This window comes from Eutrigla gurnardus (genome assembly GCF_963514095.1).
Source record: "Eutrigla gurnardus genome assembly, chromosome: 14".
In the NCBI taxonomy this organism is placed as follows: Eukaryota; Metazoa; Chordata; class Actinopteri; order Perciformes; family Triglidae; genus Eutrigla; species Eutrigla gurnardus.
Window position 1 is genome coordinate 13,187,935 of NC_139937.1, and position 27,797 is coordinate 13,215,731.

At 43.1% G+C, this 27,797-nt stretch overlaps 1 protein-coding gene across 4 annotated transcripts; it reads left to right on the top strand.

Moving 5' to 3' along the window:
- Nucleotides 1–26: 26 nt before the first annotated feature.
- dop1a (DOP1 leucine zipper like protein A) lies at nucleotides 27–26,503 on the top strand. 4 transcript variants are annotated; one of them, XM_084027473.1, is made up of 38 exons: nucleotides 27–386; nucleotides 1,498–1,694; nucleotides 2,639–2,820; nucleotides 2,916–3,086; nucleotides 4,495–4,684; nucleotides 5,222–5,320; nucleotides 5,459–5,558; nucleotides 6,368–6,477; nucleotides 7,224–7,338; nucleotides 7,425–7,545; nucleotides 7,766–7,885; nucleotides 8,247–8,364; nucleotides 9,286–9,315; nucleotides 10,044–10,310; nucleotides 12,418–12,943; nucleotides 13,057–13,334; nucleotides 13,424–13,576; nucleotides 14,260–14,360; nucleotides 14,455–14,720; nucleotides 14,850–16,980; nucleotides 17,227–17,338; nucleotides 17,546–17,728; nucleotides 18,836–18,961; nucleotides 19,377–19,511; nucleotides 19,752–19,807; nucleotides 19,960–20,064; nucleotides 20,305–20,371; nucleotides 20,504–20,648; nucleotides 21,323–21,402; nucleotides 22,320–22,429; nucleotides 22,603–22,752; nucleotides 23,650–23,711; nucleotides 24,113–24,265; nucleotides 24,777–24,913; nucleotides 25,044–25,099; nucleotides 25,194–25,358; nucleotides 25,641–25,770; nucleotides 25,895–26,503. In XM_084027473.1, the coding sequence occupies exons 2-38, from the start codon at nucleotides 1,557–1,559 to the stop codon at nucleotides 26,201–26,203; spliced, it is 7,497 nt and encodes a 2,498-aa protein (XP_083883599.1). In that variant the 5' UTR covers nucleotides 27–386; nucleotides 1,498–1,556; the 3' UTR covers nucleotides 26,204–26,503. The 4 variants fall into 4 exon arrangements, with proteins under 4 accessions (XP_083883599.1, XP_083883600.1, XP_083883601.1 ...); XM_084027474.1 differs by having other exon boundaries at nucleotides 6,395–6,477; XM_084027475.1 differs by lacking the exon at nucleotides 9,286–9,315 and having other exon boundaries at nucleotides 28–386.
- The last annotated feature ends 1,294 nt before the right edge of the window (nucleotides 26,504–27,797 follow it).

Below are 27,797 nucleotides of genomic sequence, written 5' to 3' on the forward strand. Positions count from 1 at the left end.
GGAGCAGTCGGACGCTATGGTTGCACGTACAGCTAATCTGCAGTGCAGTCTGGGAGCTGTCAATCGTCTCGCTTTGTATCTTTGCCATTGGAAGCTACTGATGCGCTCATCCCTGATCATTTAGGTACACGCCGCGGACAACGCGAAGAGAATATGTAGAGTACAATTACATTCGGTCTGCCTCTAAAGCCTTCTTATCAAGGGACCTGACGTATATGAGCGGATGACATCGGAGCCGGGCCCTGCATCTCTAGCGTTTAAACAACCTGCTACCAAACTATAACGTTAGCTAGCTTGCTAGTCATATTATTGACGTTGTCAGCCGTTTCCATTCAGCGAAGCGGGCACACGATTGAATGACAGTCGCTGGCCTATATCCTCTAACGGTAAGCTTTTATACCAGTTTGATTGGTTAACGCTATGATGTAAGGTTGCGTTCGCTGAATTCACCTCACCTAGCTAGAGACGAGGTGGCTGTTAGCTATATAGCGTTACTGTAACAGTCTCCCCTCTCTGACAAACACACATTATAACATTATAACGACAGCAACACGTGTGTTAAGATTAAGCAAATATTCCGTTTATGTGTGGTTACAAAAAAACACCACACAATGTCAATATGGGAATAATATATTCAACGTGTGCTGTAGTTTGGTCGACAGTACCTGCTCCACCGGACTACAGTGTGTTGTTGTTATTTTACAACCACTCAAAGTCTATCAGCTCAACGAGAGCAACGTTGCCAGCTTCCACAAGCTAGTCTCTCACACACCCAACGTTATCTTTCCCTTACATGTCAAATATCGTTGCAAGACTGCCTCAGTCACCCTGGTGTTACTCTTCTGAAACCTTTTTTATCAGCTTCATGCCTCACTGATGTGGTTACCTGGAACATTATTAGTGACAAGTCCAATTTACAGTTGACTTGACTTAAATATACATTTAAAACCCCTTTACAAGAGAGGTAGTGATGGTGTTTTTTCTAACAACGTGTGTGCAATTTGCTTGTTTGCCTGGGTGACACTGTACATCACCATGTCATACTCGTAAGAGCCTGCTCCATGGTGAAGCCGTTAGGACTGAAGGACTCAACCCTCCCTTGTTTACAGCTATTACTTGCAAAAGAAACCTCCCTGAAAGATTGCATCCGTAGGAGTGGCAGCAGACGCGTTGTGTGAAAGTTGATGTCTCTTCTTCCTCGCGAAACTCTGCAGGGTTTGTTTTTTAGTGGTCATTCTATGATTCAGCACATCGTCGGTCATATTTTTTCTTTTCCAAACGCGTAAACAAAGATTGTAATGTCACGTCAGACTTTGCTCCTCCTGATGTATAAGAGTATGTCTGTAAAAATGGCCCATGTACTGATTGATAGGCTCAGCATTTCCTTCCTTGTCAAGCGGTTAGATGACTAAACTTTAACTCGTAAACAGTGTTTTTTCTTCCTCTTGTTCTTATCTTATCTGTACTTTTCTTCTTTTTTTTTTGTTGTTGTTGCAGGTGTGATGTACATATGTGTGCCTGGTGTTTTACATTAGCGCAATAACACACCCAGGAGAATGAATGCAGAGGAAGTGGAGCTGCTCAGTGACTCCAAGTACAGGAACTATGTGGCAGCAGTGGACAAAGCCCTCAAGAACTTTGAGTACTCCAGTGAGTGGGCAGACCTCATCTCTGCGCTGGGCAAACTCAACAAGGTAATGATCTCAATCAGGGCACTACACTAGCACTATACCGTAATACAAACATATGCAAACAGACTCACAATGTTCAGTGTTGCCAATTATGAATCGGTGTAGCAGGTGAGCCTCACTTTTAAGAGTTTGCTGGTATTCAGGGAATCTGGATCCCATTGGATATGGGTGACGGATAAGCCTCGGGGCAGGGGGCTACATTTCTGGGTTTCAGGTGTACACAGTGGATATCTGTGCAAAGACTTCCTTTTCTGTGCACTGCTCATTGTTTATTTTCCAATGAGCAACTTGAGAGTTGAGTGACAACGTGTAAAACTGGATAGTTTCACAAGTTGCCTGTTTACAAGCTGCTTTTAAACAAACTGAAAGCTAAATAATGGTCACCTGATAGCCGATGGGTTCGCAGATTGATGTGTGGCCAATGCGTTCCGCCCTTCTTTTGCATATGAATGCAGAACTGTTTGTAGAGCTTGCATATTCAGGCTACTGTAATTGCATGAGTTGTTAAAAAAATAGATGTAAAGTTTCATCACTGCATATGCTATAAGGGTTGAATACACTTTAAAAAAAATCAACAAATTACATCCAATCTGCTCTTGTGTGAATAACATAAACATTCTGGTTGTTACTACACTATTGTGTGGGAATTCCTTATATCCATAATTTATATGGCTCCCTGCTTGAGGGTCAAAGGTCACCGTGACTCTGTGACACTCCGTCCTATACTCGTACCCCCCTGCGAACGCCATGAGCAAATTTCTTAATTTCTTGCACTCAAGGTTGAAATTATTCGAATTTGGTCGTCAAAGGTCACTGTGCTCTCACAAAACATGTTTTTGGACATAACTCAAGAATATATAACAATTAAACTCAAAGTGTTGACATTTTGGACATAAATGGATGTAAACTGGCGTACGCCAGATGATAATTCTGGTTTCCTGTCTCAGGTTTTGCAGAACAATGCAAAATACCAAGTGGTTCCCAAGAAGCTGACGATAGGCAAACGGCTGGCCCAATGCCTCCACCCTGCCCTGCCAAGCGGGGTCCACCGCAAGGCCTTGGAGACGTACGAGATCATCTTCAAAATCATTGGACCCAAGAGGCTGGCCAAAGACCTCTTTCTCTACAGGTACGGCTGTAGTGCCACTCACAATGACCAATAGTAAGCTTGACATAAATACTTCTGCCAGTTTCAGAATCTTAATATCTTTTTCATCACTTCAGCTCTGGGCTCTTCCCTTTACTCTCCAACGCCGCTATGTCTGTGAAGCCTGTGCTGCTGGGGCTCTATGAGACCTACTACTTGCCCCTGGGAAAGACTCTGAAACCAGGCCTACAGGGACTGCTGACTGGGGTACTGCCTGGTCTGGAGGAGGGCTCCGAGTATTACGACAGGTGAGAAGAGCAAGGATGGAAAGGAAAACACTTTTAATGTGCACGTGTGAGCACTGGATCAGGCCATTAGTAGAATGCATTTTATAGCATAATGTGGAAGGGAATTGATTTCAGACAGTATGAATGTTAAATGAGATAAATGATTCATTGCAAGTTAAATGTGTAAACTCCAGACAGAGACTTCTGTCTCTGAGACAAAACACAGTTCAAAACATGTTTATTGTTTGATACCGGGAATTACCTGCAGATGTGTGTCTACTTTCTTAAGAAATTCCACATTATACAATATACACATGCAGTATTTTCTTATTATCTGGGGCCTTTATTCATGTATTATTAATAATTTGAATATATTAAATGATCAAGTCAATATATAACTTAATCATTGAATATATTGCCATTATTATTTGTGTATATATAGGTGTGGATAATATCTCAGATATTACAAATGGAAAGTGATTAATCTCATCAGTGCTACTGTAATTACTCTCACAGGGCCTAGAGGGCGCTGGTGTTACAGTTTATGCCATAATGACGTAATTGAGAGAGGGACTTCATCATTAGGACAGGTGTGACTGATGGAATGAACAATGGCCCCACTAGATCTAAGTGTCTCAGTTTGTAATACCAGGTGTAATTAATGTTATTGGTAACACCTGTGCTTTTCCTGGTACGTCTTCAAAATGTCAGCTGTAGAGTTTCATCTGTCATCACTGTCATCTTGTTTTTGATTTAAATGTATGCTACACATGTTATTGTTTCAGTACTTTTATATCAGATATGCTGTATCGCATATCTTCCGTTTATTTTACATTTTGAGTTGTTATTCTGTCAAATTGCAGACATGAAGAAGATGTTGCATTATTCTTACTACCTCCTGTTGCTGTTTCCTGTTACTGTTTCATTCTGTTTCCACACAGAGAACATTTGAGCTTCTTAAGGTCTTAAAGCTGCAATTGGATAGCAAAAACATCACTCTTTTATCAGCCAAATCACAATAGTCTGTTGTATTTGAGATTTCAGAGATTCACCTTATTTATCCAATAAAATGTAGTCTAATGTATGGATACTGGCAAGATACCCTACTCAGTTTCATGGCGATGACAAAGTAAAGCTTCACAGGGAGATCCCATTAACTGCAGTGAGTGCTCTGTTCAGAGAAGGCTCACAAATTAATGAATGGAATCTGTGCAACTAATCCAAATCCGTACATATTATTAATATGTGATCTATTATGTACTGATGTTGTCCTATAAGATTCCAACATGTGAAGCAGAGTGTTGCTGCTTTAAACAAGTATCTTTTATGTTGTGAGTGCCAGCTTTGCTTTGCAGCCTGCATCACTCTGCAGTGTGCTGCTCAGTACATCATACGCATGTTCATTGTGTCCTCTCTGTGTTTTCCATAGAACCAACACCCTGTTGGAGAAAGTAGCTGCAGCAGTGGAGCAGTCGGCCTTCTACAGTGCCTTGTGGGGCAGCATCCTGACCAGCCCGGCTGTGCGTCTCCCCGGGGTGTCCTTTGTGCTTCTGCACCTCAATCGCAAGCTCTCCATGGAGGACCAGCTCTACGTCATGGGCAGTGACATCGAGCTCATGGTACATGACAGTGCACTACACTACAAACATCCAGAGTTGCGTCCCCCTGAAAATAAGGTTTGCACATCTGATCATTCCACTGAGGGACAGAAGTTACTGCAGCACCATCTTCCAAAATCACCGTTTCAGAAAACTGATGTTTCAGTAATTGGGTTGGTTAGCATTAAGTCAGTGTCTCATCAGGTTTCATACATGTCCACATGCACATTTGGAACAGAAGGGTCAATGCTGAATGAATGCCTTAATTTACACAGGAAGTAGAGAGGGAGATTTGCACACAGCGTGTATCAAGAACCATGTGTACATCAGATGAATCGTTTAACGTCACTAACATTTAAAAATCCTGGTCACCAAATCCAAGTAGTGTAGTAACACAGAATATGAAGCCAGATAAAATGGCATGTGTTGACCCATTGAGATGGATTGCCATTGTAATTTTAACTGAAATCACTGTGTGCGTTCAAATTGCTTAACAGTATGATCTTGTATAATTTTCTACATTTTTGAATGTACTCAGGCTGTCTCTGTTATCACCAGGTGGAGGCGGTCAGTACCTCAGTCAAGGACTCAAGTGTCTTGGTGCAGAGGAGCACCCTAGACCTGATCCTCTTCTGCTTCCCCTTCCATATGAGCCAGGTAAGGAAAGCTGTGTGACTGAGGTTTTTGCTGTGTTATTTCAGATCTGTGCGTCTTGTTGTTTGTGCATCTTCATGTGTGTAACGACGTTGAAGCCACTCACAAACGTTCTGGTCTGCACTGTTCTGTTGTGTTCAGGCGACTCGCCCTGACATGATCCGGATCCTGTCAGCAGCCTTACATGTGGTTTTGAGAAGAGACATGTCCCTCAACCGCAGACTCTACGCCTGGCTGCTGGGTGCGTAATCCACACACAGACACATTCAGATGATCCAGGGTTCCCACTCATTTTATTCATTCCTGCAATGTTGTAGAATTTAGAGAGGTATTTTATGAGATAATGGGCTTAACATCCGGGTAGTCTGGGAATGTAATTTACTGGAGTATACCCAAATGGTTTATCTCTGTGGAACACAGTAGCCTTGTATCTGCTGCGGTCTCTGTCTTACTTTTTTTTTTTTCCTCTCGTTTGCAACGCTTTGCGGATGAACATGCTGGTAAGTGTCTGCAAGGTTAAAAATGGACACTGATTGTATCAAACTTACACACCCATCCAAAGTGACTTACAATGATTGCTACATATAAATAAACAAATAAATAAATAAAATATGTCCAATTTGTAGATCCCCAGAAGTGATATGGAACAAATACAAAGTGGGTCACGGTTAGGAAATAATGTGATTCAAATTCCAGTTAAAAACCAAATTCTGGGCCAGTCAGGGTTTTTCCCTCAATTAATGGGTTATATTATGTTGCAACTATTTTTTTCAGTTTTTATCTGTTGACTGGTCCAACACTCTGAATCTGGCCAGGCTTCTATAGTGTGAAGCAGTCCATGGTATATTTTATTCTTTTTACCATGGCTGAAAAATCTGATTGATGTTAGTCGCAGCCATTAGGACTTAACAGGTTAATTAATTAATTAATTATATCTCCATTTGCTCCACTCTCAATAAGTGCTTTGCTTCTAGCCTCGTAATTGAATATGCTGGATGTACATCTTGAGTGTTTATGCGATTCTAACTCCTTGTCCTTGTTTTTTTGAAGGCTTTGACAACAATGGGGTGATGATAGGCCCCCGCAGCACCCGGCAGAGCAACCCAGAGGAGCACGCCAGCCACTACTTCAACTCCTTCTCGAAAGATATGCTCGTCCTGGTGAGGTTTCAAGCCAATTGAGAAAGGTCACCAATGAAAAATGGTTTCATATTTTTAAGATGAGCTTCCAAACAAATCCCCAAATCAGATGTATCCTGGGACGTGAGACATGGATGTGATGTGGGGAAGAGTGTGCGTGTCGGTTGGGTTTGTGACAATGTGGCAGATGTAGTTTTTATTTTCAGCCACACATTTTATCCATTCACTTTAATCCTTCTCCTCCCACACCTCCCGCCTCCTCCTGGGGTTTATATATATGTCCTGCTCTCTTCTCCTGTTCCCAGTAGTATGTCCTTTGAAGATAGTTTCCACTCCTGGTTTCAGAGACTTTTACACACACACACACACACACGCATGTACTCCAGGGGTTGCAACAGGGGGAAAACAGAGCGACCAGGAGGGGAAGTTTTGTTTTGAAAGTGTTTTGTTTTTGTTTTATATTTTTGTTTGCTCTTCTGCCATCTGCTCTGAAATAGTTATTGGAGCTCCCTCCATTGGGAGAAGGTTGTTACTACAGAGACCGTCTGTTCCTGGCTTCACACCATTACGTGGCAGACGAAGCGTGAAACACACAGAAAAGAGGGGGAAAAAATGAAAGGCGCTTCAATGCAAAAATGAAATCAGTTCTGCTAAATATTATAAGCGGTTAAAAAAAGACATAAAATAAATGTGCCTACTGCTTTGTCAAAACTGGGTGTGGAGTTTACATATATTTTCTGATAATTTACTGTAATGTGTGTTTTCAGGCAATGGTGGGGATCTTGCAGGGAAAGGCCAGAGGCGGGGAAGAGGAGAGCATCCTCATGCACGACCTCAAGCCGTTTCGCATCCTCATCAGTCTGCTGGACAAACCAGAACTTGGTAACCAGTTACATTCAAGTGTTGGTAGACACCAACAGTATAAATCAACTGTATATGTCGTCTCATATCTATATGTGCTTCTCCAGGACCGGCAATCCTAGAGGATGTTCTGATCGAGGTGTTTCGGACTCTACACACACAGTGCCGAACAGAGTTGGACCTCCAAAACCAGAGTCCTTTCAGTAAAGACCACACACACCTCAGCAGGTCAGTGCGGTTTTTACATTTTTTAAAAACATGTTTTGTCGAAATCATGTCAAATAGCCCACAGTCTGAATTTTTTTTTGTGAAATATGCCGTTTCCAAATATTAGATTTTTGTACACAATAAATAATACCCATTATAATATTATAATGGATGTTTTTGTTAATGTCTTCATCCATACAAACCCTGATTAGTAATGTTAGTAATTTACTTTCTTTCTTAGTAAACTACGAGAGAACAAGAAGACTGCAGAACTGATTAAAACAGCCAATCTCCTGTTCAACTCATTTGAGCCTTACTATATGTGGGACTACATCGCTCGTTGGTTTGAGGAGTGCTGCAGGTTTGTATATTGAAATTCATGTGCCCATATACACTCATACACTCATGCCCCAGTCACCACTTTAAGGCACACCTTGTGTGTATCAGAAACAATGTGAGTTCAAGTCTAAAGTCCAGAGTGTGAAATCTGGGAGAGCTAAAGTTCAAGTCATGTTTCTGGAGCCATCTTGAAGTCGTGACGCATTATCCTGCTGGAGGTTTTGTGGTTTCAGCGAACTGTTCAAGATGCTTTTCCCGGGGCCATTACACCCACACCAAAACCCAACTTGTGACATCTAACAGAGTAGATCCACACACACACACACACACACAAACACACACATCTTCACCACTGAATACGCTAAAATGCGACTCTGTTGCAGGAGGACCGTGAACAGCGACACACATGCACCACAGCATGCTGGGAACTTAGATCCTCCAGCATTCTCATTGGTGGAGTTCTGTCAGCTGGTCGATTTCCTGTTGGATATTGTTTCCTTGGTGAGACTTTCCTCCTTTCTTTCTACTTTTCTTTCTTTCTGTCTTTCTTTTTCTCTCTTTCTTTCTACTTTTGTGTCTTTCCCTCAGAAAAATAGGAAGAAATACATAAAGTCTTTCATCCTATTTTTCTGTCTTTCTCTTTGTCACTGTCTTTCTTTCTGTCTTTCTCACTGTCCTTTTTTCTCTTTGTTTCACTCCGTCTTTCTTTTTTCGTTGTTCTGCCTTCGTCCTTTTTTCCCTATCAGCCATTTTCTTTCTTCCACTCTTTGTCTTTGCTTTTACTCCACTATGACTTTCTTTTACCATTATACTCTTACACGTTTCCTTTCACACGTTTATGATGTTTCTGTCTTTCTTCCCATAGTAATATTTTTTAATTGGAGTTCTTTTTTTTATAGATTTTTCTCAAAATCTTCCTCTTTGTTTTTGTATGTTTCCACCACATCCTGTCTCTTGTCCACTGCCCCTGCTTGGGCTTTCCATCTCGTTCTCAGTTTCTCGCTCCCTCTCGGCTCACACTCCTTTTAAAATCCAGTTCTGGGATGTTACGGCCACCATTAGGGTGCGTGTGTTTGCATCTCCTCTCCTGTGTATGTGTGCAATCTCTACACAAGTTTAAAAAAAATGCCTGTGTTTAGTTTCCCTGCCAAAATATTGTTTGCATCCTCATAGAAATATGCTTGTCTATACAGTATTTCCAATCTGAATAGTTTGGAAATCCTCACTCTTTTATTACCCTGTTTAAATGCTTGTTTGTGTGTGTTTGAAAGAGCGAGAGAAAGGTAACCTTGTCTTCTGTGAGATTATGAGTGAGTAAGGAAAAGTGTGTGGGGTATGCGTGTGTTTCCGCAAACCAAGAGTTGTGTGGCCCGTGCTCCGCTTGCTCCTGTCTGTTCAAACTATCTGCTCTTTCTCCTTAAGCCTACTAGAAGCATGAGGGTAATCTGCCAGGTAAAGTACTGCTCTTTCCTGCTTTTTCACCTCACCCTGCTTCACTGAGGCTACGATAACATTTCTGCAATGTCCTGCCAACATTCCTTGAGCCATCTTTTGTTCCCGCCCTGCTTTGAGTGATCATTTCAGACCCACTGTCATATTGTCATGCCAAAAAATGATCCAGCGGAAGAAGTGAGACCGTGATTAACATTCATTACACGTGGTGAAAACTCACCCTGGCTGTTTGGTGTGGATCTTGTGAAAATGAAATCTCTGCCCAGTGTATATGTGCTTTCTGTTCTGCATGCATGCAGTAATATGCTATTGCACTGCTCACATATTTGTAAGAAATATGACTCTTCTAATTTACTCCATGGTATAATGGTCATTTTATAATTTGTTTGTTCTCTTTTGTTCTTTTTTCTTTCATACAGATGTGTTTTGCTTTTACAGGCAAAATATTATTATTTTTTGTCCTGATAACTCAGTATCTTTAGATTTTACCACTGTCACCACCACAGATTTCTCCTCTAACATCCAGAGGGAAACAATAATATATAACAAAGCAAAAGTGTAATACATCAATCATTTGAAGACTAAAGTAAAAGTCTAGCATCAGCCTTAAATGTTAAATTAACAGCTTCATTTCGATTCTATCACATTCACCTCCTTCCAGATACCCAGTAATTTCACTTTGAGTCCTAACTGCACTGTTTGTTTCCAACATATCTTTTTTCCAACAGGAGACCTACATCGAGATCCAAACTGAGCATCTTCCTCAGCTGCTGTTGCGCATGGTGGCAGCTCTGACCTTTCACCTGCAGTCCCTGGGCCTCGGGGAGCTCACCCACTGCCTTCGCCTCTGCTCCAAGATTCTGAGCAAAGTGCAGCCACCGCTGGTGTCCCCTCTGGCCCTGCCATCGGGCCCCCAGGCTCAGGGCCACTCCAACTCAACTGGCAATCGCTCAAGCTCATCGAGGGATAAGAGCAGAGACAAGGAGGACAAACGGGTGAGGAAAAGTGTTGAAAAACAAAAAAGTTAAATAAAATTGAAAAGGGATTGCTCTTCTGTATCTGAAAGAAATATGAATTTGGAAGTGTTAAATATCACATTTTTCCTGCCCCTTTCATCACGATAAGATCAGAGTATCTGTTCACTTTAATGGTTAGTTAAAAGAAAAAACAAATATGCCACTGCTATGCCAATATCTGACTTTGAAAAACCCTGCCAGCTCATAATTCTGTTCTGTCTCTGATCCTTTAAAATCTTTTGATTCAAAACATGGACCCTGTTGCTGCCCCCCAGTCGGAGCAAATCCCAGTTTGACCCACCTGACCCACTTCCCCTACAAGTTACTGCCCAAAAACCCATCAGTTCAGGCTCTGATGGTGTGCCCCGGTCCTTCTGGCTCTAGTTGGCTCCTGCCGTCCTCCTGCCCTGTGCTGCAGTTGGCTGGGTGGTCCCACGGCTGGCCCCGCCATCCCACACTCCCTCGACACAAGGCATTTGAAGACTTGTTCGGAACAAATGTTTCATTTGGCTATCCTGTACCTCCTGGTCCCTGTCCAGCAACCCGGTTGTTTAACTGTTTGAGAGCCCAGTGAGGCATGATTAAAAGTTCAGTCAGTCAGTCGCATGCCCATAGACGGATAGGGGCTAGTAAGGTTGAGGTAAGCCCATGAGGGGCAAAAGAGAGACAGAAGTAGAAAGACAGAAGATGGTTAACCGACAGCTGAGCCCAGGTTGCCTTTTCTCTCAGAGGAAGAAGAGGAGTAGACTACCCAGCGATGCCTCCTGGGTGAGCCATATCCATCTGAGTGGAAAACATTCCACATACATCCCTCCCCCTTCACCCTAAGGGACATATAGAGAACGTGATGTCTAACGTGCCATCTGAGTCCATGCTCCAGCATGTGCATGCCGCCTCAATCAAAATGCATCCCAGGATGCCCTCAGGCTCCCAAAGGCTGACACAAACAATTGTGAGAAGTTACATCTCTGTCTGTCTGCAGCAGGATGGCAGCCTGGTGTACAGCTCCGTGTCTCCACAAGTCCCTCTGGTCAAACCCAACAGCTGTGTATACAGCCTGTGTACACAAAGAACAGTGCATTGATGAGGGTGATGCGTCTGTTTAGAGACCTCCATTATTAAAACTTATTACTAGGCATACTGAGCCATTCACTGAATGACAGAATTAAAAACCTGACAAATAGGGCAAATAAATGAAGCTCGGTGCAAAACATTTCAATAAATACTGTCATTTTCCCCAACTCTCCTATGGCCATATACAACACATGGACGCATTAAACATTTATACATTAGATATAGTTGTTATCTCGTTGCTGCCCATCAATTTGGGAGTGTTGGCGGGTTGCAATCCAGTGTTTTACATCTTGTTGACGGGGCTAGCTGACCTTTTTCACAGCAGACCTTTTAATAACATTTCAGGTGTAGAGTCTTAATAAAGACTGCATTGCATTTCAGTGAACAGTTCAAGGCAGCCTGATAATGTGCATGTTGCTGGCTCACTGGAATGACTTACTAGGATACCTAATTGAACTAATTTAGCATTCATTAGGGTTATTAATCACACCTGTAGACTGTGAAAGTATCTAAGTACTACCCATTATCCACCCACACAGGTGTCTCACTTGTGTTGCCAGATCAGACTTCTACTAGCTGTGCGAGCTTGTATAATCTACAATTGATTGACATCTCCCTCACCCTCCTTCTAGTTTTGCTGCACCTTTGTCATTGTTATTAATAAACAGAGTTTGATGGCATCATGTAATTACCAGTATAACACCCCCCCCCCCCCCCCCCACTCCAACCTGACGAGAGGTCTAATCAGACAAAGTAATTGAGAACACCTGCGTGGGTGTGAAGGCTCTTAATGAAACCAAACATTAGATCATGCAGAACATGGATGCATTTATCTAACATTACCTGTATCGTTTAATCATTTAATCATTCTCAAAAGAAAGATCAATACACTATCATTGTCACAAATGCTCTGTGGGAATAAAGAGAATCTGCATATGGAACGTTCTTGCTGTATTTTCAGTGTGATGCACCTTTTTTTCTTTTCATCACGTCCTTATCTGACCTCCTACAGGCTTTGCCGGCCACTCTGGAGAGGCCTGACAGTGGGGAGGTGTTTGGGAACGGGGAAAACCCTCCCGGCAGTCACTCCTCTGAAAGTGGCTTCACAGACTTTGTCCAGTACCAGGGAGATGGTCTAGAGGAGACAGAACAAACCCCTCATCCCTACCCAGCAGTCAAAACAGGCCGTCGCTCCTCAGGCCCCTCTCAGACCAAGCCTCTGGATAAACCAGTCATGCAGTGCTGCCTAGAGCACTTCCAGCAGTTTCTTTCTCGACTCATCACCTTGTATATTATTCCTGGGCAAGCCGACAACGCTGAAGTCGAAAGACGCGAGGTTACGCAGTCAGGGCTCCGGGTTTCAGAGGGCTCCCAGCACAGTGATCATACGGAGTCGTGCTCAGGATCAGGGTTGGTCCAAAGGGAGTGCGTTGCTGCCTTCACTGCCGCCTGCCAGCTCTTCCTAGAATGCTCCAGTTTCCCTGTCTACATCGCAGAGGGCAATCTCAAGTCCTCACCGGCCCAGGAAGAGCAGTTTGGTAAGCGCCAAAAATACTGGGGGGAGTAGCAGAGCGCTAACATCTAGAGCTGTTTTACAGTATTTAAAGACATATTTATTTACATTTGAATGCTCCACCTTGCTTGAATACAGACAGTGAGCAGGTCCGTCTGCCAGTGTGGCTGCAGACCCTAATGGAGGCCTGCTGCCTGGCCAGTGACTTCAGCCTGCAGGGTGTGGCCATCTCCCTGCTCATGGACCTTGTGGGACTCACCCAGTCGGTTGCCATGGTTACTGCCGAGAGCGTTGCATCCAGTTCGGAATCTGCCCAGCCCATGAGCCCCAGCCAGGGTCGAGTAGCCGTCGTCATCAGGCCGCCACTCACTCAGGGAATCCTAAAGTACATCGCTGACAAGACAAACTTCTTCAAGGTATGTTTTTCTCTTTACGTTACAGTGGGAATATTGGTGGTGGTTTAATTTACTTTGATGGTCTTGACCCTGTTTAATCTTTTTCCCAGAGCGTGGCTCTGATTCTGTGGGACCAGTTGAGTGAAGGAACGCCGCAGCACCACCAACGCAGTGTGGAGCTCTTCTACCAGCTCCACAACCTGGTGCCTTCCTCCAGCATCTGTGAGGACGTCATCAGCCAGCAACTCATGAACAAAGACAAGGTTAGTACAGTTAACTTTACATCCCGGAAAACACAAAATACCTCTACGCACTCCATCACTCTGTGATGTCTGCAGACTAGTATGAGAATTTGATATTACATTTATTGTTAGAGGAAGTATCATGTTTTCATGAATAATTATCAGAATATTTTATTGTATTTGTATTGATTAAATGTTTTTTTATTTTAATGATATATTATAAGCTATTTAGAGCTAGTGTTATGAAGTTAAACAGGTCATTATGTCTCTTTTATATTGCTTTAACTGTATTTATTCAGCTTTCTCTCCAAAATGAAGTATTACATTGAACTCATTATTATAATGTTAAAATGTATCTCCGCCCTGTAAACATTTTTATTAAACATAGAACAAACGAAACATAATGACACTCGATGGAACCACAATAAAGCATTATCAGGGATCAGCAACAAGAAAGCATTCATGCCGATCTTCAGATCTCCTATTTTTTTACTAAATATTGGCTGATAACTTAAAAATAAAATGCAAAATTTATTTTCAAGGCAACAGTGCAGGAATCAAGCCACCATAGATATCTATTTCTACAATTCTTACAGTTATAAAACTGTGAGGTTATACCGCAGTTATGGCAAGTTGGTTATCACTATATTCCTACAGCAGACAGTCTGTCAAGGAAAACATGCTCAAGCATCTTTTGCTTTCAGAGAATTCGCCTGCAGGCCCACGTGAAGTTCTCTGTGCTGTGGCATTTGACACGAGATTTGAACATCACCAAATCCTCGCCTTTTAATCGCACATTTGACAGGTATGTTGGACACATAGAACTGGTGTTTGGTTTATTTGAAGGGATTTCCCATTAAGTGCCTTTCCCGTGATTTCTTTTTTACTTTGTGCTTCAGATCTCTTTTCATCATGCTCGACAGTCTGAGTTATTGGGATCCGTGTACAAGTGCTGTTGGTCGGGCTTGGCTGAATCAGGTCCTTCAGAGACACGACATTGCTCGGGTTTTAGAGCCTCTCCTCCTAGTTCTGCTCCACCCCAAGACCCACCGGGTATCCATTCAGAGGGTACAGGCCCAGCGCCACTGGGCCCAAGTCTACCCTGAACCACCTGAACAGGAGGCATCAGGACCCATTTACACCAGGGACTCTGGCTTCTCAGACAGTAAGCAAGGCCAATACTACTTACTGCCTCATGGGTTTCCTATTTGTTTTCACGTCGACTGTTTGTGATACAGACGCCTTGAAGCATTTGCTTTTGTAAACGTTTCTGTTCACCTCTTTCTTTCATTAGACTTCGGTCAGATCCAAGGGGAGAGGGTGGCACAAGAGGAGATCCGAGGCCTGGTGATGGGTGAAATGGAGCCATTCTGTCTGACTGTCAATCCCTTGAGTGACAGCCTGTCCTTGCTGAGCCTGAGCAGTGAGAACTTGCAACTAGCTGGTGAATATCAGCCTGCTGACCAACAGGGGGAGCTCCAGAGCTCCGAGTCAAGTGGTTCTCATTCATCTACAGTGGAAAATGGCAGCTTTGAGGACCCAGAGGTTGTCAGCAGCACAGTCAATGGCTCAGACCAACAGCCTGGTTTCACATACGACATGTCTGAGGATTCTATAGAGGACGCCGTGTCCTCTGTTATAAAAGAGCTGATAGACCGAGTTTTAAGTTTAGTAGATGAGGGATCTTTTGAAGTCTCATCTCAACCTGAAAACTGGCCACAGACGGACACAGACAGCACTTCCTCAGATAACTCCACTGGTCCCCGTCTTGATTCTGGTCCTCCTCTTGGCTCCAACCACCAGACTCTGCCTGAGATGCTGGCTGGAGGAACGCTGGAGTTCCTGTCTGTGTCACGGGCTGATATATCTGCAGAGGAGGAGCACAGAGAGGGCATCACTCGTCATAGTTCATCACCTTCCATTGTCACGTTGCCAGATAGCTCTGACCCCGCCACGCCGGATCACAGTCTGCGGGTGGAGGACCCCCAGGCCCGCAAACGTAGCCATAGCAGCACCCAGCTTAGCCTTAAAGGGAAGATCATGGAGAGGCTGGCAGACAAATCTCCAGGCGCCAAGCCCAAGATCAAGAAGGCCAAGAGGAAAGAGGAGGAGAGGCAGAGAAAGATTGCAAGTCAAGCTGAAAAACTGCGGCCACCCAGTATTTTCTTTGGGGACAGCTTGGATCTAGAGAACTGGTACAGCTGTGGAGAAGGTGAGGTGTCAGAGATTGAGAGCGACACTGGCTCACCCAGCGGGGGCTCTGTTGGGACTGTCGGGGGGATAAGTGTCACAGGACGCAGATCATCCTGTGCCCCACCTCGTTTTAACATCCATCCTCTCTACCAGCATGTACTGCTCTACCTCCAGCTGTACGACTCCTCGCGGGCCCTCCACGCCCTGTCAGCCATAGCAGCCATGCTGAGAGCCGCTCCCTCAGGGTTTGTAAGTGCCATCTCCACCACAAGCATCAACAACACATACACTCCACAGCTCTCTTTGCTCCAAAACCTGCTAGCCCGTCACAGGGTCTCCGTCATGGGCAAAGACTTCTACTGCCCCATCCCCCAGGACTCCCACTCCCACTCATTCCGCAGTGCTATGTATCTAGAAATCATTATCTCACTCTGTCTGTACTTTCTAAGAAGCTATTACTCTGCCCACCTGGCAGCAGGCCCTCAGGACTTGGCAGGGAACCGGGCCATGCAGCTGACCAGTGTGGAAGTCTTAACGCTCCTTTTCAGCGAGCTGGTCAAAGTCACAGGTGGCTCTACTAAAGGCTTTGCTAGTTTCATCAGCGATGTCCTCTCCAAGTGCAAAGTTCAGAAAGTGGTTCTGCATTGCCTGCTCTCCTCCATATTCAGTGCCCAGAAGTGGCATGACCAGCGCGTGGCAGGCGTGAACGTGGCCACCGTGGAGGAAGGTCTGTCGGAGGACAGTGTCATCAACCTGTCAGAGGACCAGATAGACAGCTGTAGTGCCGTCCAATCTCAGCTGCTCAGACTGCTGCAGAGCCTAGTTGTACTTGAGCACAGAGTCCTGGTGCCAGCTGACGAAGGAGGCGAAGGAGGGCCCGTGGGAGGAGGGGCAGGAAGTGCGGGAACGGGAGGCGTTTCTGGGGCCGGGTTCGAGATCCTGGGTGGGGAAGTGGAGCATGTCAACCCTCAGCAGCCAATGACTTCACTGCAATACCTCCACGGACAGCCTATCACAGCGCAGGGTATGTTCCTGTGTGCGGTGATCAGGGCGCTGCATCAGCACCATGCGTGTAAGATGCATCCCCAGTGGATAGGACTCATCACAGCCACGCTGCCGTACATGGGGAGGCTGCTGAGGAGGGTGGTGGCCTCAGTCACTCTGCAGCTGTGCAGGAACCTTGACAATCTTCTTCAGCAGTACCGCTATGAGACCGGGATAACTGACACCAGGTATGCTAAATGTATTGTATTGATGAGCTATACTATTATACTACTTCCATAGTTTTAGGGTTATTAAACAGGCAGTGTAATGCAATGAAATGGCTTAGTAACGGTTTGGTCACTAGATGGCACTCTTGACCACAAGAGTTTCTGAGGCACCAATTGTGACGAAAATGCTTGCTGCTCAAAATTTCTGCATAGAAATGCATAAACAAACGTGTTGATTAAACTCCATATTCTCCCTCTATGCTGTAGACCCCAGTGGATGGCTCTCTGCATCCCCCCTGACCTGATTCTGACAGTGCTGGAAGGGGTGACAGCCATCATCCATTATTGCCTGCTGGATCCCACTTCCCAGTATCACCAGGTGAGGGCGCTGAGCACCATCTTTTTGCAAGTTGCTCTTTCATGTGAATGTTTACAACCTCTGCACAGACTTGGGAATATGTAGTGATGTTGAATGAAGGCCTCCTTTTCATCAGTTTATTACATCAATTTGTTAGATTAATATAATGTATGATTTATAATTTATATTCCTTTGCATGACTTTCTCGATGCATATTTTGCCTCTCAGTTACAAGTAAGTGTTGACCAGAAGCATCTGGCTGAGGCACGTTCCGGCATCCTATCCATCCTCCACACCATCATGTCTTCTGTCACCCTGCTTTGGAGCGTCCTCCACCAGGCTGACAACTCCGACAAGCCAGCTGCTGCCTCTGCTGCCTCTACGTCCAACATCAACCTGGGCTCCACTAAGGTACACCGGGCATTCAGTTTTCCATCAAAAACATAATTTAATGCAGGCGTTGGCCAGTCGAGCAAGGTGAAATCTGGTCTTTGCCTCATCTTAAATGAAACCAGGACTTGAATGTAGATTAAGGGCAATGTTTGACTGTACAAATTAAGAAATGAGAGGAAGTGCCTGAGATAATTTGAGTTGGAAAGAGACGGTTAATTTTAGACACAGAGATGAAATGGCAGACATGATGGATGCAGTAACACACTTATAGTTCACTACTTCACGTGTTGTCGTAAACACGTAATTAATTTTCTCCCGCCAGCGGTCTCTCAATCAAAACAATAACAAATGACAGAGTTGGCTGATGTTGCGTGGGATAATGGGATTTGTTGTTTTCATCACCACTCCCATCATTGCTTCTCCCTGTTAAGATTCCTGTTAGGGCTCTCACTAATGATGCTAATGTTTGCTCAGCTTGTTTCTCTGATAACTTAAGATCAAAATTACATTTTTCGCTGGGTTTCAAAATTATTGGAAACATTTGACAAATCTATAACATAGGTGGTGCATTTTTTAGATATTTTAATTCATAAAAGTTACAAATTAAGACTCACCCAAGTAGAAGAAACACAAAGATAGCTCACATCTTTTTTTTTTTTTCAGAACTCCTGGCCTGAAATGTTCTATAGAGAAAGTATTATAAGTCCATATATAAAACTTGAATTACTGGTGTAAACAGTAAGATTGATTGTTATCCTGGTCAGATCATAATTTGTGGCCTGTGTCCCTGCAGGATGTATAATTGAAGGCTTAAAATTACATTTGCAACTAACTTTTTTTGTCAGTTTGAGCATTTCACGTTGGGTGGAGCAGACACATAACAGCTGCTCAAATTTGATGCAGATAATGTTGATTGAACATTTATTTTGTACAAATTAACAGGATAAACCAAGAGATGTGACAGATATCCGAAAATGAAATTTTTCCAGTTGTATGCAAGATCCTCTGAAAGATACTTCAAGGATGTTACTAGTGGCCGTATGCATTGTAACCAAAGCTCTTTGCAGAGTAAGTTATCAGCTGTTTAGTTCTAACTTAACTTCCTTGCTTACATCTGTTCCACAGAACCTCCGGCAGCAAATCCTGGAGCTGTTGGGTCCAATCTCCATGAACCATGGTGCTCACTTCATGGCAGCAATTGCCTATGTTTGGAACGAGAGGAAACAGGTCAAGACTCCAGTCAGAAACAAGGTGGGTTAAGATGGTAAAAGAAAAGTATGCACGCATTTCAGATTTAATTGTCTTTAGGCCTGTATTGAAAACCACACTTAATTTATTTTCTATGATGTAAGCAGCCATGTGATTCATTTCTGTTTACAGGTCAAGGTACAATGTATTAGTATTGTATTCACCAAGCTAAAGACCTCTGACCGCACCCAGCAGTGACTTCGGGTTTGTTCATAATCAAAGTTTATTCTGTGGCGCTCAATAGTGATGTCACAGGTTAGCAAAGCAAAGCAAATATTTTCAGGGGGTTTTAGTTATTTTTTATTTTCAAGTGAAACATGAAACATCACTCTCTCATTCGCATTGTTCTTAGAAGAGATGCCCAGAGCCCAGCATGTCTCTCCTTCAGTGGGATTTTGATTCATGCTGTGTCTTTCAGGTGATTCCTTTAGCCAGTGAGGAGCAGCTGCTGCTGGTTGAGCTGGTGCGTTCAGTGAGCGCCATGCGCACTGAGACGGTCATGCAGACGGTCAAAGAGGTCCTGAAGCAACCGCCTGCCATTGCAAAGGACAAGGTTGTTTTTTATTGCTGAATTCCATTAGCTTAAATAGTTTAATCTTTATCTTCTTTTTCCTCAGCATAATCCTATAAGACAACCCAAAGTTTCTTCATACAATAGAATTACACATTTAATTGGAGTAGTTTTTTTTTCTTTTTTCTTAAAAAAGGGTTACATTTTGACATTTATGTTCCTTTTTGTCAAGCTTTTATGCAATACTATTTAATAATATTATTTCTTCACCGTTTCCCACAGAAGCATCTTTCTTTGGAGGTCTGCATGCTGCAGTTCTTCTATGCCTATGTCCAGAGGTGAGTCCACTGCTTCCCGACAGCACTGTATATATTTATACAATATCTACTTAATGTAAAGGATGTCACTATTATACCACTTCATGCAGATAATTCTAACATCTAAAACCTTTTACTTTGTGTTCATGATTTTCATCCTGCCTGTGTCCTAGGATTCCTGTGTCCAGTTTAGTTGATAGCTGGCCGTCTCTGCTGGCTCTGCTGAAGGACTCAGTACCGTTAGGCCTGCCTGCCCCTGGACAGTTTCTTATACTAGGGTTGGTTCCTCTTCCTTCTCTTCTTTTAATTGCAGTACAGGTGTCCCTATTTCTTCACAACTCTGGCGAGTAACTTACTTAGTTATACTTTAATGTATCAGTTTTGTGGATGCTAGTGGGTTGTTCACAGTTTAACGGTCAAAGTGTGGGTCTGAATGAATCAGGCTGCACAGACTACACCTGCTTCCACATTAGATCTTTGTTTATCATGGCACCCCCTTTCTCTTTGTTTTTTTCTAGAGTTCTGAATGAGTTCATTTTGAAGAATCCCAATCTGGAGAGCAAAAAGGACCAACGGGAGCTGCAGGTTATTACTGGAGTCACTTTGACTTTACTATTCAACTCTGTTATTTCCATCATGTCTAATTAGATTATATTTATTTCAGTAACATACATTTACATCCTAACACAAGTAACGGAATATAACTTTCATATTCAGGATGTGACCCATAAGGTGGTGGAGGCCATCGGGACGATTGCAGGCTCCTCTTTGGAGCAAACTACGTGGCTGAGGAGAAACCTGGAGGTGAAGGCCTCTCCTCAGATCGTTGTGGAGGGAGCCAACCTGGAAGCTGACGTAGAAGGTGTGCTGCTGCTTAAAATGACTAATTTCACTATAGAAAGTGTCAATGAAGACCACATCTATATCACAGTAGCATATAACGGCTAGTTTCACACTAAACCAATGAAAATGTAGGCACTAAGTCTTATGTGTAGGTGAGAAAATGAGGTTACATTAACACAGATGATGACAGAAGGCTATTTGAGTCCTTTCAAAGTGTAGTTTAAATGCATTTTACATCCATTCCACACATAACTATGCATACAGAAATACATTTTGCTGTCTGATTGATATTATTTTACTGTTGGTGATTTTGCCAGTGAGTCACTCTCCTGACAAGTGATGAAATAATTGAGACTTAATCCATTGATTGTGAAGTAGCAGTTAGTTAGTAGGCAGCTTGGAAACTTGGATTAGTGTTCAGGGCAATCTATATTTTGTCAAGTGAAAGATATTTTTTGTAGTTTGTACCTTAGATGTATTTTAATGTCAGTGATTATTGTAATCCTGCTAAATCAAGTGTTAAAAACAATGTAAGAGGGGTTAAAATTGAGCACTTTAAGGCTTCTGTTCACACGCGCTACCAAAAGCACGTAAAATGTATATTTTGCTGATAGTTTGCATGCTTCAGCATGGCAGTATTCATATTTTTGTGCTATGTAGCCGCTGCTAATGTTTGCCATGTGTGTTTTGTAGATTTAATGCTCACAGTGATGGAGGCCTCCAGCTTCACTCCATCAGTGTACAGTGTTCACGCCCTCACGTTATTGGCCGAGGTAAAACACTCATGTCTCTGTGAAACGGATCCGGCACAACTGTTGTTTTCTAAGGCCATGAGTCAGCGGCCCTGCCAGTTATTTCCATTGTTCATCTTTATTATGTATCAAGCTGCTTTCGCTCATAGTAACCAGCCATGTGCAGGCCTGTTGCTCTCAGGCACAGCCTACAGTATACTAACATGATGGTTCCCAACCACCAACACCACCTCATTTTTTTGTCATCAAAATTACAAACGAAAAAAAAAATATATCCTCAATTTGAATGAAGATATTCAGTGGATTAAATGAGGCGTCTTGACAGTGTTCTAGAGTTATTGTAAATGTTTGGTTCACACAAGTCAGAAAGAGTGGACACATCTTGACGTGCCCCCTGTGATCTTTGACGCCCCACTGAGGGGGCCTGGACCCCATGTTGGGAACCACTGCACTAACACATCCAGCTAAGCTCCTTAGAGCTGATTTACGACCACCTCCCCACCCTTACTTTAGTTATTATTAGTGCACCAGTGAATCAATCCACTGGACTTAGTGTGGTCCTGAATATGAGCTGAGCTGGACTATTAAAATCACTGACCACCGTCTTCTATCTTGGCTATTTTAGCTCAATGTAGTGGAGCTTATTATGCAGACTGCCTATGCTTCACTGCTGTCTGCAGCTCATAGATAAATGGGTTTATTCAAAGCAATATATCAACGCAATGCTGCAGTGCAGTTTGGCAAACTCTTGGTAGTTGCTGTAATTTAGTGCATGTTCAATATACACTCGTCCAGCCAAGGTGTCAAAGTAGTTCAATATTTTGAGATGAATGCCTACTTTCTACTTTTAGTCTGGAAGAAGAAGATCACTCTTCTTGTGTTGCTATGCCGACTGAAATCATGTGCGAGACTAAGTGAATGCTGCATTTATTTGTCAGGTGCTGGCTCATCTGTTGGACATGGTGTTCTACAGTGACGAGAAGGAGAGGGTGATCCCACTGCTTGTTAATATCATGCACTACGTAGTGCCCTACCTCCGCAACCACAGGTGGGAATGAGCTTCTTACTTCTCTGTATTTTGTTGTTCTAAAAAGGTTTAGAAGTTAACATCTTAAATTCACCTCTTAAACTGTGGAGTGGCTTTAACGATACAAAATAATGAAGTGTGAAAGTGCAACACGAGAAATGTAAGAGTGTACTGTTTCCTGTTTCTCCTGGCAGTGCTCACAACGCCCCCAGCTACCGGGCCTGCATCCAACTGTTGAGCAGTCTAAGTGGGTACCAGTACACCCGCCGTGCCTGGAAAAAGGAGGCCTTCGACCTCTTCATGGACCACACCTTCTTCCAGATGGACTCCTCCTGCGTCAGCCAGTGAGTACGAGAGGAAACATGCCATTGTGTGGGTGACCAACAGGTGTCAACATGTAGTTTAAGTGATTACAATCAGAGAGAAGGAGAGAGGAAAAGGAAATGAACTAAATATGTACAATATGCATCTAAAAGTCTAAAGGTGTGTTCACACCACACGCAAAGCGACTCTTTTGCATACAAAGTAAATGCAAAGATGCAAATAGACAAGAATTATTACAATTTGAGGACGCACACGCCTATCAGCATTGAGATTCTCCTCCTGTCATCACTGAATCAGAAATGGAGACTTATTGTGAAATATGTGGCGGCCTGTGGTTACCCAGAGCTCAGGTATTGATTGAGCAGCTACAGTGTTAGCATAGCCTACGTCCGATCGATCCAAGCTCCATTCAGAACCCAAGCATTTTAAAAGTTATTTCTTATCGTCTTGCAGACAGACCTAACAAACCATGACCAGACTTTTTACAAAATGTTGTCAATATGTAGATATTTCGGCATTCCCTTTTATCCATTTATTACAATTTAATTACAAATAAATTGTTTATTTTGAGTTCATACTGTTCAGCTGACGTGTGTCTTGCTAGATACACTGAATACAGCTCAGTGAAATTCACCGAGCTCCTCTGGATAATTTTATGAAGATGGGACTGGTTAAAGATTAGCCACCTTGTCTGGGACTTCCACAGCATGTACAAAGCAGCAAAAGTGGTTATTTCAGCCATGATTGATGACAAATTGTTGCTTTGCGTTTGTTGTGTACATGTCGGAGAAGAGATGCTTTGAAGTGGAATGGCACATGTTATTCCCAGGTCTAAGGGGGTGTGTTTTTTAGTATGTCTGAATGGTTCTGGAATATAATAATCTAACATTATAAACATGATTTTCCTAATTTTTCAGCTGGAGAGCCATCATTGACCATTTGATGACTCATGACAAGACTACATTCAGAGACCTCATGAGTAAGTTTTATGATTTTTTTTTAGTAGAGTTTAATTTAAAGACAAGGGTAGATATTACCACTGGGTGTGATTATGGACCATTTAACACATCATCTTTTTCTTCCTGACATTCACAGGGTGCTAAGTGAATTGTCCTTTTCATGTCTCATCTCGGGTAGAATTAATCCTGAAGTGTCTTGATCAAAACACGCACTTATCCAATTTCCACAAGTCGGTAGCTCATTCAGCTGTAAAAGATATGCTGATGCGACATCATTTTTATTTATATAGCTCAATATCACAAGTTGTCCAGAGGGAGCTTTACAGTAACACCCACTATCGTCAGACCCTTGATTTGGATAAGGAAACAAACTCGCCAAAAACTGCGGATAGATTACTAATGACTGCTTGTTTCCCTTTAGCCCGGGTGGCTGTAGCCCAGAGCAGCTCTCTGAGTCTGTTCACCAACAGAGATGCTGAGCTGGAGCAGAGGGCCATGCTGCTCAAACGCCTGGCTTTCACCATCTACAGCAGTGAAGTAGACCAGTACCAGAAATACCTGCCAGACATACAAGGTAAACAATGCACATAATACAGTATAACTGGACTGTACATGCCACTAGTGTTATAGATACTATATCACACAAAAAACAGGCAGGAGGGTGGCGAATATAACTAAAATTAAGAATTATAGCGTGTCTAACTTGTCAGAACAGTTTGAGTATGGATTAATCCACAGATGCTCCATTTCAAAATGAGGCCAAAAATTGATGTCAGTTTTTTAGTCACAACAAATGCCAAAATGTGGCCTGCAACAGATTAACCTACCAGCAATGCCTTTACTACTGACGAGTTGTTGATCACCTGTGGCCCCGACAAGCTGGTTAATAAGAGTGAGCAGCCAGCAGTCATTGATGGTATAAGACAGTCAATACAATATGTTTTAGTAGCCCTCTGAAATGAGCATTGGCTGCATAAATATCTAGTTTTGGGTTTATTACATGCATTCTTTACCACATGTTCACTGAGCAGATACTTAAGTGTGTGTCTCTCTGTGTGTGTGTGTGTGTGTGTGTGTGTGTTCAGAGCGTCTGGTGGAGAGCCTGCGTCTGCCTCAGGTCCCCATCCTTCATGCTCAGGTGTTCCTGTTCTTCAGAGTGCTGCTGCTGCGCATGTCACCTCAACACCTCACGTCATTGTGGCCCACCATGATAACTGAGCTGGTGAGAATTAATTGCAGTCATTTTTATACTATAACTTTGCATTTCTTTCTTTGAGTCCTCCACACGTACAGTAATTTAACTACTCGCACAAAAACTCACGCACACATGATCTACCTCTGTTTCCCTGCAGGTCCAGGTGTTTCTTCTGATGGAGCAGGAGCTAACAGCAGATGAAGACATATCAAGGTACACTGTCTGATAATACAAACTAGATTGCAGCACTATAAATGACTTCTTCATATGTTCGCTTCATAATTGATTCTCTCCTGTCCAACTGTAGGACGTCGGGGCCGTCCGTGGCTGGCTTGGAGACCACCTATTCTGGTGGAAACGGCTTCTCCACCTCCTACAACAGCCAACGCTGGCTCAACCTCTATCTGTCCGCCTGCAAGCTCCTGGATCTGGCTTTGGCACTGCCTCCTGAAAGCCTGCCACAGTTCCAGATGTCAGTACAGACAAGCCTGGGTCACAATAGGCTCTGTGGTTGGGTTAGGGTATTACTTACAGGAATAAATAGATAAAAGTGTGTGTCTATCACTATTTGGAACGTATGAATGAGGCAGGGGTCATTTGCGATGTCAGTTTTAAATGGAAAAACTGCTCGATCTCAGTATGTGGATAGCATACGAATGTGAATCAGATATTCAAATATCCCTCTTAAAGCTCTGCTGGTTTTTTAAATAGATGAAAATTGTGTTATTTATTAGTGAGTCGTGTCTCATTACAGGTACCGCTGGGCTTTCATCCCAGAGGCTTCAGACGATTCAGGATTGGAAGTGAGACGCCAAGGAACTCACCAGAGAGAGTTTAAACCGTACGTGGTCCGACTAGCCAAGCTGCTGAGGAAACGTGCCAAGGTATCTCCCCCTCCCTCCGTCTACCTACGGTTGTTAAACGATGGAGACTTTAAGAGTGTGTGCAGTGAAAAGCCACATTTTTGCAAGCTGTAGCCCATTTAATTCATGTGTTTCGAACATTTAGAAAAACCCAGAGGAGGACTGCTCCACCCGAACCCTGTCCTGGGAGCCAGGTCACCTGATGCTGACTCTCTACGTGATCCGCAGCATGGAGCAGTTGCTACCCTTCTTCAACCTGCTCAGCCAGGTGTTCAACAGCAAGGCCAGCTGCCGCACAGGACCCGCCTACAGCCACAACCCTGCAGACGCCTCCTTCCCCGGGCACAAGGAAGGCCACAAACTGGAGAGCCAGAAAGTGTTCTGGAGTCGAGCTCGACAGAACATCGAGGAGATGGTGGAAAAGGACTTTCTAGAGGGTCTTATCAAGACGTGAGGACACAGCAAGGGGAGGGAGGGGCATTAACACACAACTGATCAACACTAGTGAAAAACCTCAACTTGTACATTACAGACTAAGGGAAATACAAACGGGGGAAAATAGTTTGTACATTTGTTTTTGTATTTATAAGGATTATTTTACTTTTCAAAAGCTATTGTATTTAATTTTAATTATTTGTATATATGGAGCAGCTTTGATGACTGACTTTTAACATTTTATGTGAGTCCTTTTGGACAAAGTGAAGATGCTGTGCCATTCCATATCGATGTGACTTAATAAAGGTTTCTAATGGGAGGGTATTATGCGCTCTGTCACTGACTTCATGACATTTAAAATTCTTTTGTTGAGGATTACCGGTATTGTGTGTACATACTGGTAAATGGATACAAGCGATATCTAGCAGGCAAGTATAAGTCAAATAGGCCTTTCTCACTGCAGGAATTTTGACTCGTCAGAGTAGGAAAAGCTCAGGTGTTAATAATAACAATAATTCTCCAGGTGTTTCAGTAAGCTGGGACAATGAGCCAGCATCCCTGATACCAGGAACGTGAAACTGAAGCGGCTAAATGGTATTCTTCCATTATTCATTTAATTATTTCCGCCTGTGCCTCTTCTTGCTGTGACATGTTGCGTCCTCTGTGATAAACACATATTGAGTCGCAGGCTTTGTTTCAGTCAATGGTACTGATCTGCTTTGTATCAGGTTTTTAGGTGAATGAATTTCTCAGTGGCAGTGGTGGTAAGTACATTTACTGATGCTCTGAAGTACACGGTACTTAATGTAAGTCCAATTTTTAACTGCTTGTTTACGTTTACTTGTTTTAAGTATATCGATTTGCTGTAAGGGAAATCTACTCCCTACACTCTATGGCTTTATGGTTGCTATCTAGAGTATTTTCACATAGAAACAACACAATGATTTTATACACTACAATGTGTTGTTATAGATTAATCCTGTGGTTATTTTGCTTGTTTCATCATAAAAAATGTTAGCATAGTAGTGCAAGTAGTAAGCAGATGGTGTGGTTGAGAATTGCTGCAGGCATGCAGTCAAATGTTAGTCAGTCAAATAATAGAGAAAAATCAAAAAATGAATACACATTTGTGGAGAACGTTTTATTTGTGCTTTTATTTTGTAAGTTAGGTGGAGCCCTCACCCCTGGTTGGGGAAACGCTGGACTAAACTAGCAAACTGTATTTAAAATAGATAAAACGCTTCTACTTGACCATCTGCAGCCGTCAAGATTCTACCCATTGTTTATTCAGTATCAACTCTCAAATAATGTCAAACAATCTTCATCCTTCTAGTGGCAAATCAGTGAGTAATGGGCCTCTGTCAAACCATTAATCCAAAGGAGACCACATCAGCACCATGGACAGCTACAGAGAATGAATGGCTGCTTACATGATAAGAGAAAATGGTCTCAACTGAAGCAGCACGCTTCATATGACCTTGTGTGGGCTAGCAGCGTGTCGGGATTCAAGTTATTAACCCGTTCATATCCGTACATCCACAACCTCCATCTAGCTCTCGTCTCCTCCCAGCTCTCGCGATGAAAGAGGCGGCCAGCAGCGTTAGTAATCATGC

Bases quoted from the DNA above. Each gene is read 5' to 3' on its own strand.
- dop1a (XM_084027473.1), top strand. From the start codon at position 1,557: ATGAATGCAGAGGAAGTGGAGCTGCTCAGTGACTCCAAGTACAGGAAC. The intron at 9,316-10,043 runs GTAAAGTACTGC...TTTTTCCAACAG, and splicing joins GCATGAGGGTAATCTGCCAG to GAGACCTACATCGAGATCCA. The intron at 13,577-14,259 runs GTTAGTACAGTT...TTTTGCTTTCAG, and splicing joins AACTCATGAACAAAGACAAG to AGAATTCGCCTGCAGGCCCA.